This window comes from Trifolium pratense, linkage group LG1 (assembly GCF_020283565.1).
Source record: "Trifolium pratense cultivar HEN17-A07 linkage group LG1, ARS_RC_1.1, whole genome shotgun sequence".
Lineage (NCBI taxonomy): Eukaryota > Viridiplantae > Streptophyta > Magnoliopsida > Fabales > Fabaceae > Trifolium > Trifolium pratense.
In genome coordinates, this window is record NC_060059.1 from 36,581,471 (window position 1) to 36,601,955 (window position 20,485).

The 20,485-nt window shown below is 33.3% G+C and overlaps 3 protein-coding genes and 1 pseudogene across 3 annotated transcripts; 3 read left to right on the forward strand and 1 right to left on the reverse strand.

The window, feature by feature from the left end:
* Positions 1 to 20,485, forward strand: part of LOC123902918 — a 100,539-nt pseudogene that overhangs the window by 78,050 nt on the left and 2,004 nt on the right.
* Positions 21 to 3,565, forward strand: LOC123902921 (macro domain-containing protein VPA0103). The gene is made up of 7 exons (XM_045952757.1): positions 21 to 303; positions 415 to 463; positions 947 to 1,049; positions 1,524 to 1,619; positions 1,765 to 1,839; positions 2,528 to 2,597; positions 3,213 to 3,565. Exons 1-7 carry the CDS (start codon positions 64 to 66, stop codon positions 3,285 to 3,287), a joined length of 708 nt encoding a protein of 235 aa, XP_045808713.1. The 5' UTR covers positions 21 to 63; the 3' UTR covers positions 3,288 to 3,565.
* LOC123902916 (exonuclease mut-7 homolog) lies at positions 6,122 to 11,344 on the reverse strand. The gene is made up of 8 exons (XM_045952751.1): positions 10,941 to 11,344; positions 10,730 to 10,861; positions 9,740 to 9,863; positions 8,239 to 8,684; positions 7,834 to 7,910; positions 7,577 to 7,700; positions 6,833 to 7,036; positions 6,122 to 6,507 (listed from the first exon to the last, which is right to left on the reverse strand). Exons 1-8 carry the CDS (start codon positions 11,310 to 11,312, stop codon positions 6,448 to 6,450), a joined length of 1,539 nt encoding a protein of 512 aa, XP_045808707.1. The 5' UTR covers positions 11,313 to 11,344; the 3' UTR covers positions 6,122 to 6,447.
* Positions 13,209 to 16,397, forward strand: LOC123902920 (histone-lysine N-methyltransferase ATXR6). The gene is made up of 6 exons (XM_045952755.1): positions 13,209 to 13,482; positions 13,609 to 13,689; positions 14,275 to 14,504; positions 15,133 to 15,233; positions 15,317 to 15,529; positions 15,981 to 16,397. The coding sequence occupies exons 1-6, from the start codon at positions 13,245 to 13,247 to the stop codon at positions 16,138 to 16,140; spliced, it is 1,023 nt and encodes a 340-aa protein (XP_045808711.1). The 5' UTR covers positions 13,209 to 13,244; the 3' UTR covers positions 16,141 to 16,397.

The following is a 20,485-nucleotide window of genomic DNA, read 5'->3' on the forward strand; positions in this document are numbered from 1 at the left end:
CAGATCTTTCCACGTAAGACTGTGACCACACCGTAACGTAAACTTTCCCTTTCAGCGACGACGATGATGGCAACCATTTTCTCAAGTTCTCGTTTTCTGCTAAATACACTGAAATTCACTTCGCGTTCAAACGCCGTTAACCTAAGAAGAAGTTTCCGTCCATCAGGAATGAATACTTCAGCTAGGGTTTCCAGTAACGGTAGCGGCGGTGCTGTTCGTTTCCCGTTATCTTCATCGAATGCTTTGATCATTCAGAAAGGAGATATCACGAAATGGTCCATTGATGGTTCCACCGATGCAATCGTATGTAAAATTTGCTCTACTGTTTGATATTTTTCTTACAATTTATATAGAAAAAATCTAGAATTTTATAAATTTATATGTATAACTGTATATGAATGTGAACACATGCAGGTAAATCCTGCAAATGAGAGAATGCTTGGAGGTGGTGGTGCAGATGGAGGTAAATCATTTCTAATTTCTATATATAATTGAAATTTTTTTGAGTTAATAGTCAATTTAGTCATATGTGTCGGTGTCAGAAGAGCGCATGTGTCAGACACCGATACATGTGACTACATTAAACTATTTTATTTTCTCAAATTATTATCTGTGTCGTTTCTCAGTGTCCATGTCGTGTTTGGTGTATGTGTATGTGTTTGTGCTTCATAGGTTCCCACGTCATTAACATTTCAAAACTTGCTATCAAATGCATCATTCTACAATTACCAATGGAAGAACGAACTCAATTTATGTTTTTTTATCTCAGAGATCATTTTGGAATATTGATAATGTGTGAAATTAAGTTGATACAGTTCTACTCATTAGTTCTTAATTTAATTTTAAGTAGAAAAATTTATAAATAGTATATCAGTATATGGTGTTATATAGTTATATGGGGTAGTAAAAATGATCGTTGAGTGATGGCCTTTTATGGTGATTTCAGCTATACATAGGGCAGCTGGTCCAGATCTTGTTAGAGCATGCCGGAATGTACCAGAAGTCAGGCCTGGAGTTCGCTGCCCAACGGGGGAAGCAAGGATCACACCGTGAGTTCTTATAATTTTACATATAGGAACTTTTTTGATGCGCTTGTTTTATGGTTATCTTTCAGTTGGATAAGCACTTCGATGAAAAGTGAATCACCAGATTAGTCTCTATGGGGTTCAGGCAACTTGTTTCCTAAAATTAACGAAATTCCAAAGTATTCTCTGAAATTGAAAGTATTTGATTGCACTAGTCCTTTTGTGTCGCTTAATCCAATTGTCTCGAAGAGACTAATGTTATCAAAGATTTTCAATTTCATGGATAATTATAAAATTTTTTAATTTCAGCTCTTTTACAATTTCAGGGGCTAAATTAGGTAATTCACTTAAAGTATAATCATCTTGGAAAGCTTATTGAATATAAGTTGTTTTGGTGTTATTTTCTTCATAAGGATAAAAATTGAAACTTGTGAACATAGCCTTCGCAGAACGGCAGAATCTTGTCTTATATAGACCTTTTACTTGTTTGGTGTGCAGAGGTTTCCTGCTGCCTGCTTCTCATGTTATTCATACTGTTGGCCCAATCTATGATGTTGATAGTAATCCTGCTGCATCTCTGGCAAGTGCTTACAGGTAGCTTTTTTGTAATGTTGTGATTCAGAAGCTATTCTTCAACCTTCGTCATCTTTGAACTATTAAAAGTTCATTCCATTTTGTATTTTGGTTCATAGTCATTATTACAGGACTGACATTTTGTATTATCAAATTGATTTTTCAGAAATAGTTTGAGGGTCGCAAAAGAGAACAACATTCAATACATAGCATTCCCAGCTATATCATGTGGTGTCTATGGGTAAGTTCATGCTAACAAATTCTTCTATTCATTCCCCGTGTTCTGTTCATTGGTAATGAATAATGATCACATATTTACATGGTTATACTGGTGTGAAACTTTAGGTTGGTCCCATGGCTTGAGATGTAATTCTCTTTCACATTTCCCTAGATATAACATGCGGTTGGGCTTCTGTTTTGCTTTTTGCCTTTTGAGAGAATTATATTTAAGGATCTGCCAAAAAGACGGTGATAATTTATGATTAATGAAAACCCCACTCTGACTATTCAAATCATTAGGGGAAAACACAGTTAAAAAATTTATAATGCAATAGCATACCATTCAAGATGCTGTGTGTCATGAACTAATTATATCAAAAGTGTTAAGTTAGATGAAAGAACATGAATGCTGTTTATGTCTAACACACCCTGATGCAATGGACAATGAACAAGCCTACTCAACCTTATGTGGAATTTTAGCTATTATGAAGAATAGAGCTAGCTACAAGTGTTGAACTGTAGACCATTTGATCATAGAGACCGACTATCGCTTAAGTTGTTAGGTGAACGTGATTTTTATTCTGATGACCAATTTGTTCCCAAACCTAACAAATTCTATCTTCAGGCTTGCAAATATAGTTTTCCCTTTGATTTGATATTATAATAACTAAGTCTCTCTTCCCAAATGTTTAATGCTCTGCATTTTTCAGATACCCTTACGATGAAGCTGCTACTGTAGCAATTTCTACCATCAAAGAGTTCCAAAATGACTTTAAGGAGGTAGTATTACATTCCATTTACTCCATTTTCTCTATTTGAATAGTATATAATATGGATTTGGCTCCTTTAAACTTTAGAAGTTAGATATCCTAATCATTAGTGCAAAGATCAAAGGTTGATAAATCATGAGTTTGTTACGCATTACACACTCTAAAGGAGTCAAATCCATACCATTTATACTTTTCGTGAGCGCTATTTTGCCATTGGGTTTCTTAACTTTCAAATATTTGCTCAATTTGGAAAATGTCAAAAGTTGGTTTAATTGATCGATGATCGTATTTCCTATGAATTGCAAATATTTCATTAGGCCTAATTTGACTAAATATTCAATGAAAGAAATTATGGGGAGTAAAGATGTCCTTTCATTGAACAACTTATTAAAGCTAAATTTATATAATTTCGTGTAAGATAAAAATTCAAAAAAGGGTCACGAAATGAAAAAGAAACATGACTATAAAAATGAGAGTACCGCATGGGTAAATTTGCTTTCTAGAGTGATGACTCAAATTTTTTTATAAAGGATTTATAGAATTGACCAGGTTTGTACCTAATAAGATTATCTTTCTATAGCTGAAGTTTATAGAATACTTAATTACATTTATATATTTGTTTCAGGTCCACTTTGTTCTCTTCGCGTCTGATATTTATGACATTTGGTTAAATAAGTCGGATGAATTGTTGAAAGGTTAGTGTCCCCTCAGAAATCAGTCCACAGAATTGAAGACCTAAGTCGTTTAGACTCGTGCAAGAAATTAATTACAACATTTCATATGGTTCTTTTGTAAGGAAAATATGTAAGCTAAATTACACTTTACTAGATGTTATATTCTTCTCTTGAATGTTAGAGGGATTTAGTATTTTATGCTATAAATATGAGACTGGAAATGTACCAAAAAAAAAGAGACTGTAAATGACAATTATTTCTGCAGTTTTTGAAGTTATTCTATGGTATCGGATTAGTCCTTCAATTTTGAAAGTTATTATGCAACTCTTTTTTTTTTTACTTCAAATTATGCAACTCTTGTTTACACTGCTAGTCAATTACATGGTGATGGAGCATTGGGATGAGGCAAGTGGATTTATATAGACTCAGCCAAATGTGTTGTTTGTCCAAAAAAAAAATGGTGGCACTGCGAGATTTAATTTTGCCACGCTACTGATTTTCATTTATTTTTAGCGTCAAAGAAATGAAATTTTAATTAAAGAAATGAAGAAAACAAAAATAATATATCATAACTTTCTATTTATGTTTTTGAATATTAAATAAATAGCACACAATTTGTTTTTTCTCGTTTTCACGTTAAGGATGCGTTTGATTCGTAAAATAATAAGGACTGGACAGAACAGTACAGGACAAAACAAGATAATACAGGACAGGACAAACATGTACCAAAAAGATATAGGACGACAATATTTTTATATTCGAAAATAAAATGGGTATTTTCGTATTTTTTATAGTTGTACTGTGGACAAAAAGTTGTCCCGTGGTTTAGTGAGTGACAAAAAATCTTGTTTTTGTCCTGTCTCTTGCTACCTAATTTGTCCAGTCCCATAACCAATTTCAAATCAAACAGAGTACAACAAAAATTGTCCTGTCCAGTCCCCTGTTTTTTGGCAAATCAAACGCACCCTAAATGATTCTTGAAATCATACATATCAATCATTAAGAATATCACCAACTAAATTATACACAATTCTCTTATTCTCATGTAGTAAATATATGTACGCATATCAATCATAAAAAATACTCACAATCAATTATTACATGTATAACACTATAAATATATGAGAATTCAGTTTCTCCTTAATTTTTCATAATACTACATGCATCATTATTTATTTGATTTCTGATTTCTTTTGATATTTTTCTCCTTTCTTTCATATTTTTTGCATACATTCATAAAAATAAAACACAATTGTGCAAACTTACAAAGTACATCGCTAGTAAAAATACAAAAATATCTATTCCCTATGGTCACTATTATAAACAAAGTAAATTGACTTTTTTAGTAAATTGAGAAGTGATATTTCTGGTCTAGATTTTATATGTCAGATACATCATTTTTTCAGTGTACCAAAAATATCAAATTTGTTTATAATAGTGACCGGATGGAGTATCCTCTAACAATTTACAATACTATTAAAATAAATTTATGTCCACCCAATAACTATACATATTATATGTATTACTAAAAAATATTTAGTGTCTTTTTAGAATTAAATTTGCTTATAATATTGGTTCAAAAAAAAAATTTCCTTATAGTGATTCGAAGAAGTGCAAAAACTATTTCATCACATTTTGTTGTCTACAATCGACGACATACTTGATGACGATGTTACAATTATTTCCTGTTTCTATCCAAAACCAAACCGTCGGATTTTTATTTTAACAATGTCATTATCGGAGGTATTATAGTGATGTGTTTGGTTTGGTTAACATCATTAGTACTTAATAGTATTTAGGTCATGCTCTTCAAAAACTCATATTTCGTTTGGTAGCTCAAACTACTATATCTTATTTAGACTATCTTAACTACAAATACTAAAGGTAATAAGCATTATATTCTTGTGCTCCAGACACTTATTAATACGCATATTAATATGAAAATATCTTCTTAAAATTTGTGCATAAATGCCTTAAAAAGTGTAGAAATTTACGTTTATTAATTTACTCTTTAATTTTGTTTTTTTGTATACTAACAAATTCCCTTGTGTGCTATGTAGCATGACCTATCTTGCTTGCTTCTTCCTTATCGATGTCGTTTGCTTCCTCTAAAACTGCATACTTTTTATAACATTATTTCGAAAAACCTATAACGTAATTTCGAAAAACAAAGTAAAGAATATAATAACTAAGTGTTTTTATACACGGTAAAATATATGGTTGAGATACGGTGTCAAACTAAACTTTGACTCCTTGTGTCAACGGATCTTAACTCAAATACATTATTTACGACATGCTCAAATACAATCATATGCCATCACTCTCCATCTCCTTAAAGACGACATCTAACAATCCCATGTCACACCTATTTTGCATCAGCTTTTCTTCTATAGACTGTTACCGATTTCTATGTACAAGTTGGACTTCATGAACCCAACTTAGAGTCCTCCATCGGAAATCATGAACCCGGTGTGAGAGTTTATATATGATTGGACAATCATCACATTTGAACCATGGTTTTGAAGTGTAATTAGGTTCAATCCATATCATCTTCCTTTCGCATAGTCTTGGTGAAAACGAGAAGGTCATGGAGGTGGCTGCCCCTGACCGGTCCACGAACACAATTGATGCTGCCTTGAAGAGAAGAAGGAAAGGACTAGAGGAGGCGAAAGAGGAAGACAAAGAGGCCAATGAAGAGGTCGAAAAGTATGACCCCGTTTACAAAACTATCACGAAGGAGGTCAAAAAGTACGACCTCATTTACAATCCTCCTAAATTAAGTATTTGATGCATGAATGCCTTTTGAAATTTGTCAATTTAATCCTCTAACAATGGCTAGGCTAAGTGACATTTTCTCCAATTAGAGAACAAATTAACCAAAATGCATTTATATGACATTTATGATTCAGACAGATTTTCTACACTACGAACAGAATACATTTGGTAGCATTTTTTACGAATTCCTTCTGTGGTATAAAACACTTCCATTGAAATTAAATAGTTCAGTCATCAGTAGATTATACAACAAGAGTTGCGAGAAGGCGTGATAGCCAACTTGCATAAAGTATAAACTAATTTTGCATAGATCAATTGCACAATTACATTCAACCGCAGACAACATTATTCTTCAAAGAAAACTGTATCCAATGTCACCATTACTAGTACACAAGCTCAAGGAAGTTTAAATTAATCACTCAACTTGCAAATATCAACGAACTTCTGTACTGCATTATGGTACTGGGTTCCCTGGAATATAGGACGGGCACAACATGTTCATATGTTAGAAAATCTAGAATGCCATAATAATAAATCAGAGTAGAAGAAATTTATTTTTCTCTTTTCCTCTTTTGCAGTCAAACAAATAATTTTGAAACATATAAGAGGTCAACCATAAATGAAAAGGGAGAATTTGATTGGCTTACTGGAAGGAAAAACAACTATAATAATTGGTTTCCGTTAGATTAAGGAAGCTTATTTGAATTTATCTTATGACATAAACACTTATATAAGATACATGATAAGGCGATGATAAAATAGCAACTTGCAAACAAATTGAACTTGTAAGCACTACCTCCCAATAAAGTTGGTGACAGTCCATACACTGCCAAAACTCTAAGTTCTTGTTAAATAAGCAATTTGGTATTTTTTGGAAACCCTTTGCAGCTTCAATAGCTTCTTCAGTTGATAGTGGCTTCTGAATAAACCTTCCATTGCATTTTGTGCATCTTGACATTAGCTGATCCTCACTAATATTTAGTTGAAAGGTTTCAATAATCTGAAAAACACCTCAATTTTAGCTTTGTGACACTATGTCATCGTTTCTCATGCGACATATGGTTAACAATTTTTCTATTCACTATGTAAACATTGAACACAGGAGAAATGGAACTTTTTTACTTGAAATCTAAGAAATATACTGTCCCAACTCAGCAAAGACAAACATTCCAGGTTAAATATGGATTTAACTTCAAAATCCATGGGTTCAACTCTAGCCCTTTATGAGCAGTGAGCACATTCACATTACCCATAAAAGTTCACATTCTAAACCTACTAGACAAGAGTTCCTTAAAAGATAGAGATAATTTCTGAATTTGCCCCCTTGTTACCCGAAGGCCGAAGCACGCTTCCGGTAGTGTATTTTGACATATTTGAGCAATACTCGTGGGCGGATTGATTAATTATCAAAGATAGTTAGATAGATATGTTATACTATTTAACTTTACTTTCATAGATATGTATATATTAACAATTTCTTTTTGGTCCAAATATCTTACAATCTATCTAATTTCTAGGTAGATAACTAAAGCAACCATACCTCAAGTAGCTGTTCATTTTTTAGAAGACTCTTCACTTTATATATTTGATAGTCATGTCTTAGCAATTTTGCATCCCGTGTTAAAAGCACCCTTTTCTCTTTTTGTGCTTGCGTTATTAACTCCCTGAAATGATGAAAATAATTTCAACCGACAGGAAAAAAAAATATAATAAAATCAGCTGCCACACAAATAATAATGATACTTATACAAGAATAAACGATTAGAAAATAATAAGAACAGAAGTACACTCTATTACCTTGGTTCAGGCTTCTTTGAATTGGGAACTGCAGCATCTATCCCAACACAACGTAAATGTTTTGCCAAGCCTTCAACCTGAGTAAATTCCTTACCCAATTCATGCTCACGTTTTAATTTTATATATCCACAACTATTCAAATCATTCATTACAATAAAATCCTTTTCTTTTTGGATTACACATTTCAATAAATATTCATAAAAAACAGAAGTCAAAATATCGACACTGATAATAATAAAAAATTAAAAATGGCCTCATATATTATGTGCTAAAGAGTGATTGGAATTTAACTATATCTGCTATAAACCTGCTGCTTAACCTCTAAATATTACTGAAAGGGTAAATCACATGTTCATAAAAATTGAAGGGGACACCATATTTTCATAATTAAATTGAGATGGTTACCATAACATCGCAGAGGAACTTTGGATATCCATCTCCCCCAACTAATGGATCCCAAGGTGCGGTACCTTGCCACTCATCAAAGTTCTCTAAATTTTTTTCTCTAGGAATCCCATTAATTGGCAACTGCTTCTTTCGTTTCTTTTTTGAGGTCTTGGGCTCTCTGTCCGATTCCTTTAGCAAAATCCTATCACCATGTTTTTTGACAATTTTCAACAAAAACGCATCCATTGGGTTAGAAACCGAACATGATGACTTTTTAATCACTCCCCCTGCTGAAGGTATCACCTGAACAACATCAGAACAGGTAGTGGCTTGCACAATTGCTAAAGCTTCACAAAATTGTGTACTAAGAACTTTATCATTCATATCGTGCTTCCTGAAGAGCTCTTTCAACCCAAGATTTGCACTAGGAATGGACAATTCATTGGTCTTGAGAACCAACTCTCCTGCAGTTAAGAAATTAATAAAATCCAATTACCGAAAAATTCCATGTATACATCCCAAGTGAATGGATGGAGAAAATATCAATTTTTAATTTGAAACAATATAGATAGGGAATGAATGAATATCCACTGCGATCAGAAAGTAAGATTATACACATGCATGCTAACATTCAAGTGTGAAATGTTGAGGATGAAAGCTGAACAATGAAAACAGCTGAATGGAGTTGAGGGATTTAATAGAACTACATACGAGTTAAATCATATTATGAAGATTGATCGACATTTTGAATACATTATCATTACAAGTGATGCAAATACTAAGATGTATAGTTGGCAAACTATCTTGCAAGAAATCAATTTATATTTTTTCTTATGGGTATTTCTCCACCATTTTATTTTAACAACAGTTTTTATTCCTTTCAAATATACAAACTTCAAAAAGGTTAATGACAAATCAAGACAGCCACAAATGGAAAATTCCAAGGATGCTACAGTACTTTGAACACTTGGGTAATTAATCAGTTAGAGGAGGTTCAATTAGATAAATAGGGTAAACAACACATGGATTTAGGAAACTGTATTTTGCATGAACCATGGGAAATTGTATTTTGTTCGAACCAAGAAAGTGTTAACTTGCTGTTATGATGAAATAAGGCTAAAATTGGCAAATAGCCACTTTTTTTAGACATGGAACATAAGTGGATTGTCATGTAGCAAAACACTTAAGTTCCAGTTATAAAAAATTAACTATGCACTGTCTTTTCTGCATCATAGTAAGTTGCCATTGTCGTCTTTTCCCAGTGCCATATTGGCATATACCTTCTGAGGGGTTTATGATCGGTGACCAGTTAAAATTAAATTGATCCAACTTGTATAATAGAATGCTGGAAATGTTGCGACCGAAACTCAGTATACAGTATAGCAACAACTTTTTTAAACTAGAGGGAAAAAATCTGATCAAGCAATGCAACAAAATTCAAAATGTTGAAAACAAATATAACACAATGAGAGGTTTATAGTTTGTCCATAGATTGTGGTATGAAACTTTAAGTAAAAACCTTCTTTGGCAACCTTTGCCTGAAAGACCTTAAATATTCCGAGCAAGCAATGAGCATCCATAGCTGCATATGTTATCTGCTCTTCTGTAAGAGGACGTTGTGACCAATCACTACATTGGAGCTCCTAAAGCAAATACAAATTCAGTTAACACCTTATAGCAACTGAAAATGCCAATTGGCTGTGTCTTTGGAACCTGAAATTTCAAGGGAGCAAAACACATCCTTCAGCGTATAAGAGGTTCCCCTTTATGTCCTATTATAGACATGCAGTTTTTAAGTATTAGCATACAATGATATAAACAGCCCTAATATTTCTGTTATATTCAGCTCAATCCTGTTATTCCTTTTTTAAACACAAAAATATTTTCAAAATCTGGTTCATGATCAAACAAATATTTTCAAAATCACTTTGCAAAGCTAAGACATTCTGATTGATATAATCCTGCATGCGAATATGACATAACATGTTTTTATTATTATAAAGCATATAAATGACAATTTAAAAGCATATTTTATGATGGACCTATCACTTCTAAGGTCTAACCGAAGACATCCTCCAAAAGATTAAGTTCTCATAGAATTTAAACCAGTCCACATATTGGTAACATATATGCTCTTATATTGATACATTGACGACAACAAGAAGTTTCCACTGTTGTCTAGTGGTGATTAATCTCCGTAGAGAAATCTATGGGCACACAAAATGGGTTCTCCCCCCAACGGAATTTTTTCCATACACCTAAGTCAGGGGTCGAACCCTTTACCACTAGCTTAACGAGCTCGCGTCCCTTACCACTTGGACCAATCCATTGTTGGTACACAACATAAAAAAAATTATTATTTTTTAAAAATTCCCCAAATGGTAATAGAGAACTCATTTGATTAACAACAACAGATAATTTCATACAATGATTCATCTAGATTAATCACAAATATAGAAACAAAGTATACACATATTGAAAAATTAAGTAGCTAGTTAAACAAACAAACCTTAGATAATGAAATCCCCAACATTTCTCCACATATAGTTGACAAACTCTTATTTTGCTTCGAAACATTCCTTCCATTTTTCTTATACTGCATATGATTGTACACACTCGTAATATCCAAATACGGTTCAACCTATCCACAAATCATCACAAACAAATCAAAAACCAAATCGAATTGAATCGAATTGAATTTAATTGAATTTAATTCTGACCTTATCAAAACCGGGATTGCATCCCTGAGAACAAAAAGTGGAAGACAAGTAAACCAAATCTTGCTTGAATCTGAAACCTAGCTTCAAAATATCTGGAGAAACAAGCATTTCTTTGAGCGACTCCCATAGTGAAGAGAGAGGAAGGGAGAGAAGGTCGAGAAGGAAAACGACCGAGTCGTCACCAAGTTGGCACGCGATTTGGAGTAGTGAAACGGTGGGGAATGAGGTTTGGTGAGTTCGGACGGGTTTCCACTCGGCGTCGAGTCCGACGAGGGAGGTTTGAGTTAATGAACGAGTTAGGTGATTGAACTCGGGTGAGTCGGTGGTGGTGACTAGGTGGATTTCGAGAGGTTTTTTGTTCGGTGGATCCATGTTGAAGAGAAAAGAGAAGAATGAAGGTTTTGGTTTTGGTTTTGGTAGTTAATTACGGGAAAAGAGATGGAATTACTATTTTGCCCCCAAATATTTACTTGTTTGTACAGCCTTATTTTATTTTTATTTTTTGAAGCAGTTGTACAGTAAGTACTACAGCCTTATTCTTCCTTTAAAAAATTCCTCAGTGTTGTCTTTTTCAAAATTAATTTTTATCTTGAATTGTAATTGTTACGATCCATTCTCAACTGCACTGCACTATACTGTGAGGTATTGTTCATTTTCGATCGCGTTTGAGCTATCACAATTTTATCTTTTGTGCAAGGCATCTCTGTTAGTTAAGGAGTATAATTGTTGTATATAAATTACTTTTTTCCTTGATTCTAAGACGATATGAGACTTTTAGGTGTTTCGAAAACTGTTGTCTCTCATTTGAGGCTAAGGGGCTAAAGGATATGTATCGTTTGTTCACTCCTTCTAGCATCAATGTTTTGTTCCATCCTATATTAGACTATGTGTTTGTGGTTGTGTATCATGACGAACTCGCCTTGCAAGCATTTCACCGTATATTGAGTTTTGTGCTTGAGGGACTGTGTATCGTGATGGACTCGGGGATGTTTCTGGGATGGTCCTAATAACCAACGAATGGCAAGTGCTTTTTCTTTTGTGGAACCTATTTTAACGGGAAAAATTGATGAGTCGATCTGCTTGCACGTTTTTCTTTTATTGCACCGACAACAGATTCACCGGCTCGTGTACCCGAATGATGAAGGAATAGTTCATGGCTTACCCACTAGTGAAACATGGGAGAAAGGAGCTCACTCTACCGCCTCGACTATCTTCCGCTACAATCTGATACATACAGGTAAATAATATATCAATTAGAGACATTTTTTTACCAAAAACTAATAAAACTCTATGATATATTGGTACTTGGCCGGCGAGGATGGATCATCTCCAGTGGAGTATTAACTGGAAGAGGTCCGGTTGCTGTATCCACCATCCATTTTATTTATAAAAAAAATCAAAAGTGCAACTAGCAAATAAATGAAATCAAGGGACCAAATTTTAGAAACATGTGTTTTTTCATGAAAAATAACTTCCTTTTTAAATTAATATTTCCTAAATGTATTTTGACTATTAAAAATTCTACATATTTTTGTATGACCCCTTCAAAGATGCATGATATTTTTAGTAAATGATAATTACTAACGTTTACTTAGATATAATTGTTAAAAAAAACATTGACTTGAATAATATATATCAAGTTAAAAATATTTCTTCCTATATAAAATCTAGCGAGTAAATTATCAAAATAGTCCCTTACTTTGTAAGATTCTTTAAAAAAGGGCACAAATTCTACTAAATTGTCAATTTAACCCCTATATTTAACCACTTACTATCAATTAAGTCCCGATATTTTACAACTTACAATCATTTTAGTCATTAAATTTATCCATTAATTCATAATCTAATCTCTAACATATTAGTATTTGAAAAACTAGCCTGCATACAATTTATCGAAGTGAAAGAATCTTTTAAAATATGGATTATGCTAAAAACATTCAAAAAATTAAGCATCTAACAAATAAATTCATTCAACATATAATTGTGTGTTAAACCCCAAACCCACTAAAAAAATTAGAAAAACAAATACCACCAACACCCAAAATGCCAAAAAAGACAATACCACTAAACAAAAAGAAAAGAAGAAAGAAAAAAACAAATGGCGCCACACGAAAACAGTTCCCGCGAAACCAAACCAAAATAACCCCGCGAAAATACGTCATCACTCACCAATTCCAATTAATTAATTAATAATAATTAATAAATAAATAAATAAACAATAAATAAATTATAAATAATAACCCTCTTCTTCTTTTTCTTCTCATTTCTCATGCACCCATTTCTCAAATCCTAAATCTCATTTCCATGGCTTCACCAACAACAACACTAAGTCGTAGAAGAACACAAGCTCCAATTCCAGCTCCCAACTTCGACGACGTCGTTTGCCAAAAATGTAACTCCGGAAAATCCCCATCCAAGTTGCTTCTCTGCGACAAATGCGATAATGGCTACCATATCTTCTGCCTCACACCCATTCTCCCTTCCGTTCCCAAATCCTCTTGGTTTTGTCCCTCTTGCTCTCACAATCCCCAAAACCCCAAATGTATGCATTCAATTAGGGTTTCGATTAACCTAATTAGATTTACAATGTTGTCATTTTTTTTTAATTAGGTTTTTTTATTTTTTTCATTTCTTATGTTTATTAATATTATGCTGTTTGGAAATGCAGCTTTTCCTCTTGTACAGACGAAAATTATTGATTTTTTCAAAATCCAACGAACATTTGAGGTGGCTCAGATTCCGAATCAAGGTAAGCTGGATTTTTATTCAATTGATGATAAATTGTGATGTTAATGTTTAGAGAATGTGATTGCATGGATTGATTTGTGGTTTGTTTGGATACTCAACGTATTTGGTGCTTATGATGATAAGCTTACATAAGCTATTTTTTTATAGAGAAAATGTTTGGATTAGCTTATTTTTGAGCTTATGCAAAACAGCTTACACAAATAAATAAATTTGTATGTATTATTATAAGTTTGTTAGGCTAGTTTATGATAAAATAGCTTATAAAAATACAATTTTCACTAGTGGGAACTTATAAAATAGCATAAAATCTAATTTATATTGCATAAGCCGTTTGCATGAGTTCAAAAATAAGCTAATCCAAACGGACTCAAAATAAATATAAATGGTTTTTATATATCCTACAAACTATTTTCATTTTCATAAGCTATAATGGAGAACTTATGAAAATAAGTTGAAAAAAAAAAAACTTATGAAAATTGTCATTAGCTATTTTATGTCTGTAGATAAGCTCAAATAAGCCAATATAAATAAGCCCTTGGTTTTTGGTGATTAAAGTTTGTGTTTTGAATTTTGTGATTTTTATTAGATGCTAAGAAGAAGAGAAAGAGGGGGAGTAGTTTGGTGGTTTCAAAAAAGAAAAGGAGGTTGCTGGCGTTTGTTCCGAGTGATGATTCTCAGAGGAGATTAGAACAGATGGCGTCGTTGGCAACGGCGTTGACTGCGACTAAAACGGAGTTCCGTAATAAGCTTGTCTATATGGCTGGAATGGCACCAAGGCGTGCTAATGATCCTGCTCTTGAACGTGGAGGAATGCAGGTAATTTATTAGCTTATTTGGGTTTGTTAATTAGGTTTTGTATTTTTGTTAGGCTTCTTTTGGTTAATAAGCAAGCATCTCAGCGTGAATGTTGATTGTTTGGTTAAGAGTTATGTTCTGTATGTGGAATAGTTTATTGGCAAGTTGTAGTGTTGATTATTTTGACAGTATTAGTCTATTGTTGATTGTTACTACTTGAAAATTGTTTGAAGCTTTAAGAATTACACATGTTGCCTCTTTGTCCTTGCGGCAACGAGCCTAAAACATTGACTTGATTGTTGCTGTTTCGACGTAAACAAGAGAAAATGATTATGGGTCTCTCAAAATTCAATTCATATTTTTTTTTTGTTTTTGCGGAGCTGTTACTGATTAGATTACTGACTTATGAGGTTAAGTGATTATCTACAAACTAGTTTGGAATTCCTTTGGTTGTGTTATGTCCACCACTTAATCTGATTATCAGGGCACATATGTTTATAACTATAAAGTAGTTCATAAATCTCAAGCTTATTATAGACTTGAGAATGGTGCAAATGTGTATGTGTGATTGGCATTAGGGTTAATTTTTTCTTCCTATTGTAGTTATATGCATTTAGATTTGATGTAAGTTTGAATTTTTTTTTTTCAGGTATTATCAAAAGAAGACACAGAGACACTAAACATGTGCAGAACTATGATGGAAAGGGGAGAATGTCCGCCCCTCATGGTTGTTTATGATCCTCTGGAAGGGTAAGTGCTTATGCAACAAAAACTGGCACCAACTTTTTCTCCTTTTGCACTCTATTCCTGACTTTAAATTTCTTCTTTTGCAGGTTCACTGTAGAAGCTGATAAATCCATAAAAGATTTGACAATAATAACAGAATACGTTGGAGATGTAGACTATTTAAAGAATCGGGAATATGATGATGGGGATAGCATTATGACACTTCTTACTGCTTCTAATCCTTCACAATCGCTGGTCATCTGCCCAGATAAACGTAGCAACATAGCACGCTTCATTAATGGAATCAACAATCACACACCGTATGTTTCTTCTATTTTCAAATTTTATTCTCTGCATATGATATGATGGTAGTAACCTTAAATAGTATAATATAGTGAGAGACATTGGCAACTTGATCTCAAAGAATGTTTTCATTATGTACACACTTTCAAAGAGACACTGTCTCCTATCTTGGATGTTTTAGAAAGGGAAACGTCTCTAATCAATCGTAGGCGATTGATAATGACAGCATTGTTACCCTACAACCTGTTTAACTTATGTTTAGTTCAAATTGACTCACTTGTGGATTTAATTTGAATATCAGTAATATTCGCTTGGCCTTTTCATGTAATGCTAAGAGGAGTACTTTCAACTAAAAACTCTTTGAGACTCTGCATGATCATCGCAGCTCATGTCAAGTTTAACATTATCTTTTAATTTATTTCGTTTAACTAACTACTAGTACTTATGAAGTTTCTTGTTTTCATGCAGTGAAGGTAAAAAGAAGCAGAACTTGAAATGCGTGAGATTTAATGTTGATGGTGAATGTCGGGTTCTTTTAATTGCCAATAGAGATATAGCAAAGGGGGAAAGGTTGTACTACGACTACAATGGATTAGAACATGAATATCCAACTGAACATTTTGTCTAATTGTGTAGAGCCTGTCAAGGATCCAGAGCTTATTGTAACTTTGTAAGGAAATAACATTAACAGGGAATTGTTAAATGTTAACCCGATTTTTTTTCATCTCTTAATCTATTAGTTGATTCAACTTGTACCTTTGGCATTGACAGCTAGGAAGAAATTAAACTTCAAAAAGGTTGTTTTGTTTTGATACTTCTGGTTTATGTCTTCTATGAACAAATGAATATTTATAAATGTTGGGCAGGTTACCCTTTGCATTGACAGTAGAAAGAATTTAAACTTTAAAATGGTTTTGTTTATTTGTTGCCTTGTTAGATACCTCGTGTATATGTATTGTTTTGTTTTGATACTCCAGGTTTATGCCTTGTTAGATACCTTCTATGGATACAAGAAAAATATTACTGTCACTAATGCAGTATATCAAAGTAGTGTTTAAGCAAATAAAATATGGCTGCAAGCTGCTCCTTTACTCCTACTGCATATACTTACAAACCTTGATCCTGCTGGTCCAGCTGCTTTACAAAATATGACTGTTGTATCTAGAATTGAAGTTGCTCCAAGCATTGTGTGATGACATCTATATCCCAGACTAAACACTACCTTGGCTGGCTGGCATTCCTCCATGGTAATGCTTGTTTATTAGATAGCAATGTTCTATCTAATAAACACTATTTTTAGATTTATGGGCATATTGGCACTAGAGCAATGTTCCTAAATCAGAGTTGATCAAGAGAATAATGAAAAGTTTGAGTTTCTTGGTAGTATTCTATGTGCAAAAGTGCTTCCACCATTTCTCGCAAAACTATCCTCGTCATTGTGTTCAAGAAAACCAAAAATCTTATGAGGTTGGTTTTGGTCATCAACAAAGCTGCAATGCACTTTGTTGATTAGTGTGTCAAGCTATCGTCTGCACGACTAAACTTTTATGTGTCGTTGCCAGAAATCAAAGGTTGAAGAAAACCAAATCTCCTATAGTACAGTGAACTAATGATTTATTTTTATTTTGAAATCTCATTTTTTAAAATCTTTTATGTAATTATTTTATTGACCACAAATCATTTCTTAGTGAACAAATGATTTATTTTTTAACATAATAACATGATTTATTAAGAACTAGCAAAATCCCACTCAAAAGAGAAGGGGATGTGGGGGTGCAAATCACAGAGGGGGAAGAGCCCAATCAAACATATTCAGGCTTTTGATGAACTTCTCTCTCTGGGCCAAAGTTGGGCTTTTGATCAATAACACTCACATGAAAAATTCTCTTCCCCCTCCCACGTTTCTTTTCTTCCCCCTAAAATTCCATTTTCACCTTTGCGAAAAAACTTTGGAACGTGTTTTCCGAAGTTTTCCTAGTTCAGATATTATTTTTAACGGCAAATAAAATTCAGAAGATGTGTTTCAAAAATTTTACGCAAGGGAAAAAAATGGAATTTGAGGGCGAAGAAAAGAAATGTGGGTGGGGGGGAATAGAAATTTTCCACTCACATCGGTGAACAAACTGAGCTGGTTACTTTAGAACTTTGCAACCCTACCCTAGTTAGTATTGAGGAAACTGCTCAAGTACCCCATCTTTCATTCTTTTTCAGTTTTTTGGTACAAACAAGGACCCCATCTCTTAATTGTACATTAAACATAATGTTTTTTTTACTATTAATTCTCTTTAAAATTCTACTCATTTTTTCAATCAGTGAAAATGTAGTACAACTAAAACTTTTAGCATGTGAGTTTGTTGTCTAATGTGATTGTATCCCATTCAAGAAATTAGTTTCTACAGTTTCACGTAAATGATACCTAACTCAAATAAAACAGATAAGAACACGAACATGTGCGCAAACAAACTCAACCTAACAATAGCACATTCTACATAAAATTAAAGAAGAAAAAAAAGAGATAAAGGGTGGAGGATTATTTGTCAACGTGGTGTCCCCTCTTCCAATTGATATTTGGACACACCAACATATACCAAATTCACAATGCTGTATGCACATTTTTATTTATGACTAAAATACTACTAATACTCCTATGTAGTACAAAATGCAGCAATGACACTGACAAACAAGGAAGAAACAAACACACTTTCCTCACACCATATGATTATTGATCCTCTCATTTTAGGACCACACTATCAATACTATGCTTCCAAACATAAACTCTAGTACTTAATAGCATGGTCCATTCCCTTATTTAGGTTGTACCATAACCAATTAACTAGAGCAGCTGGCAAAAACCAAAAAGTTTCAGACACACAGGCAAGGATCACTGTCTGATCTGTGTCCAATCAAGCAAACCGCAGTCATTAATCAGAAACATTACTAAACTTGGAGACTGGTCCCAATTACTCTTGTGACTTAAGTTATTACAGATTTGGATTCGTTACAGTCACGATTTCTGTTGTTAAATGAAACATACGGTAGTTCGTATTCTATACTTTTCTCTTATTTATGTCTTCTATCGAAAATAGACATTGTTTTGATTTCAAGTTCACAACGCTGCGTTTTTGAAGTATTGTTCGCTTTGAGTCTTGTGTATGAATCGTCACAGTTTTTTCCTTTGTAAAAGGTGTGTATCAGAAAAGTAGCCTCCAGTCAAGGCTGTGTGTTTGGTATCACGGTGGATATGTCAGAATCTCTACAATCCATCGTGATTTTCCAAACATAGTCAATGGCTAAAGGGTCTGTCATCCCTCGAGTGTGGCATATGTTCGACCCCTACCCAGTGCACTAATTTCTGACCACAATTCCACAATACTATTTCCAAGATATTTCTGCTTTGGACTTTGTATGAACCCTCACGATTTTATCCTTCATCTTACAATGCAAGTTAATTTTATAATGATGAGTTAGACTCAATATAAAAAATTAGTTGCATGATGTGAGCCATGTTACAATTGTGACTAATGAAACTTTTGATTTTGGGCCAGATCCACCCAACAATAAATGTGGTCCTAAATTGTGAAAAGTGAGTGTGAACTATGTGCCAGAAGCAGTGTGTATTTTGCTAAAGGTGTTATTAGGTTTGGACAACAGAGGTTGTTTTGTATCAACTGCCAATATACTTTACATTTCAGATTATTCAGAACTCTGATCCCTATGTAAAGTGGGGCTTTATAGAGATTTAAGTGATTTTGGGACCATTACAGAACTCATAGACAAGTGAACTTTTGATGTGAAGTAATCTCATTCATTTTTATTTTTTTTGTAGCTGCAATATTAATTTTTATGTTTGGCACAAGATTTATAGATTTAATAACCAATGGTTTGAATTTGAATTTATATTTCCAAGCAGCCAGAAGAATGTTAATTATATATGTTCAGATTCAAATAGTGTAGCTCAGTATGCAGAGTTTTTATACTAAAATTTGTTCATGATATTAAATTGTGGCTAATGTTGCAGGTGTGTTAAGATTTACTTATAGATTATGCCCAACAGTAGTACAATATTGTTGAGAGACTTCAAAATCTTTTATAAAGCTCAAATTACTATTTAAAATCATAATTTGATATCCACAAAAGACACTTTTAAATGTGTGGAAAAGTTAGTGTGACTAAGCAAGACCAAGCTAAAAAAACAACTCATTCCAAGCCTTTTTTTTTCCCGACGGAGCCGACCCGTTGAAAAAACTGTCATTTTTAGGGGTTAATTCTTCGAAAATTGTAACGGTTAAATCTATCAATGTTTGAATGGTTAATCTCTCAAAACTTTGGACAGATTTTTCCCCATATTGCGATGTTAACCCTAAAAAAATTGAACGGAAAATAATGGAAATTGTGAGATACCTAGAAATCTCATGGGAAAATTCAAGTATCTTATCACAATTGGTTGAAAACAATCTTTCTAAGGTTAACTTTAGTAAAAAAAAATAAAAAATCTTGCTAGGGTTATTTTGACTTCAAATTAGATTTTAAACTCTCTTATTTTAAATATTTTTATTTGCTTAAAAAAATACATTTCTATTTTTCTGACAGTTTCATTTTTTAAGAAAAAAACAAATTGTATGGCATTAATCTAGATGATAGTTTTTCGTTGGCAACTCCTGCTTTTTTACATTGCAAAGTGGACTCAATTCCTTTCTAGTTCATAGGAGTACCTGTTGGCGCTCATCAAAGAAGAAATGCTCGTGGAGTCAATGAGAAGCAGACTTTAGTGGGATGAAAGGTCGCAATTTATCCATTGGAGTGGAGGTCGCGTGACTTTAATTAATTTGGTACTATCACGTCAGGTATTGAACCGATGTTACTTTAGCTTTGCAAAGGATGTGGTTGAATGTTGTACCATTTAAGGTAGGCATATTTGGTTGGAAGTTGTTATTAGCATAATTGACAACACAAGTGGCGTTAGCTAGTCGTAG

Excerpts from the sequence above, each read along its gene's own strand:
- LOC123902921 (XM_045952757.1), top strand. The coding sequence starts at position 64 with ATGATGGCAACCATTTTCTCAAGTTCTCGTTTTCTGCTAAATACACTG. Across the intron at positions 464-946 it reads AGGTGGTGGTGCAGATGGAG|CTATACATAGGGCAGCTGGT; the intron begins GTAAATCATTTC and ends TGGTGATTTCAG. Across the intron at positions 1,620-1,764 it reads TCTCTGGCAAGTGCTTACAG|AAATAGTTTGAGGGTCGCAA; the intron begins GTAGCTTTTTTG and ends TTGATTTTTCAG.
- LOC123902920 (XM_045952755.1), top strand. The coding sequence starts at position 13,245 with ATGGCTTCACCAACAACAACACTAAGTCGTAGAAGAACACAAGCTCCA. Across the intron at positions 14,505-15,132 it reads TTGAACGTGGAGGAATGCAG|GTATTATCAAAAGAAGACAC; the intron begins GTAATTTATTAG and ends TTTTTTTTTCAG. Across the intron at positions 15,530-15,980 it reads GGAATCAACAATCACACACC|TGAAGGTAAAAAGAAGCAGA; the intron begins GTATGTTTCTTC and ends GTTTTCATGCAG.
- LOC123902916 (XM_045952751.1), bottom strand. The coding sequence starts at position 11,312 with ATGGATCCACCGAACAAAAAACCTCTCGAAATCCACCTAGTCACCACC. Across the intron at positions 9,864-10,729 it reads TGGGGATTTCATTATCTAAG|GAGCTCCAATGTAGTGATTG; the intron begins GTTTGTTTGTTT and ends TATTTGCTTTAG. Across the intron at positions 8,685-9,739 it reads GGCAAAGGTTGCCAAAGAAG|GAGAGTTGGTTCTCAAGACC; the intron begins GTTTTTACTTAA and ends TCTTAACTGCAG.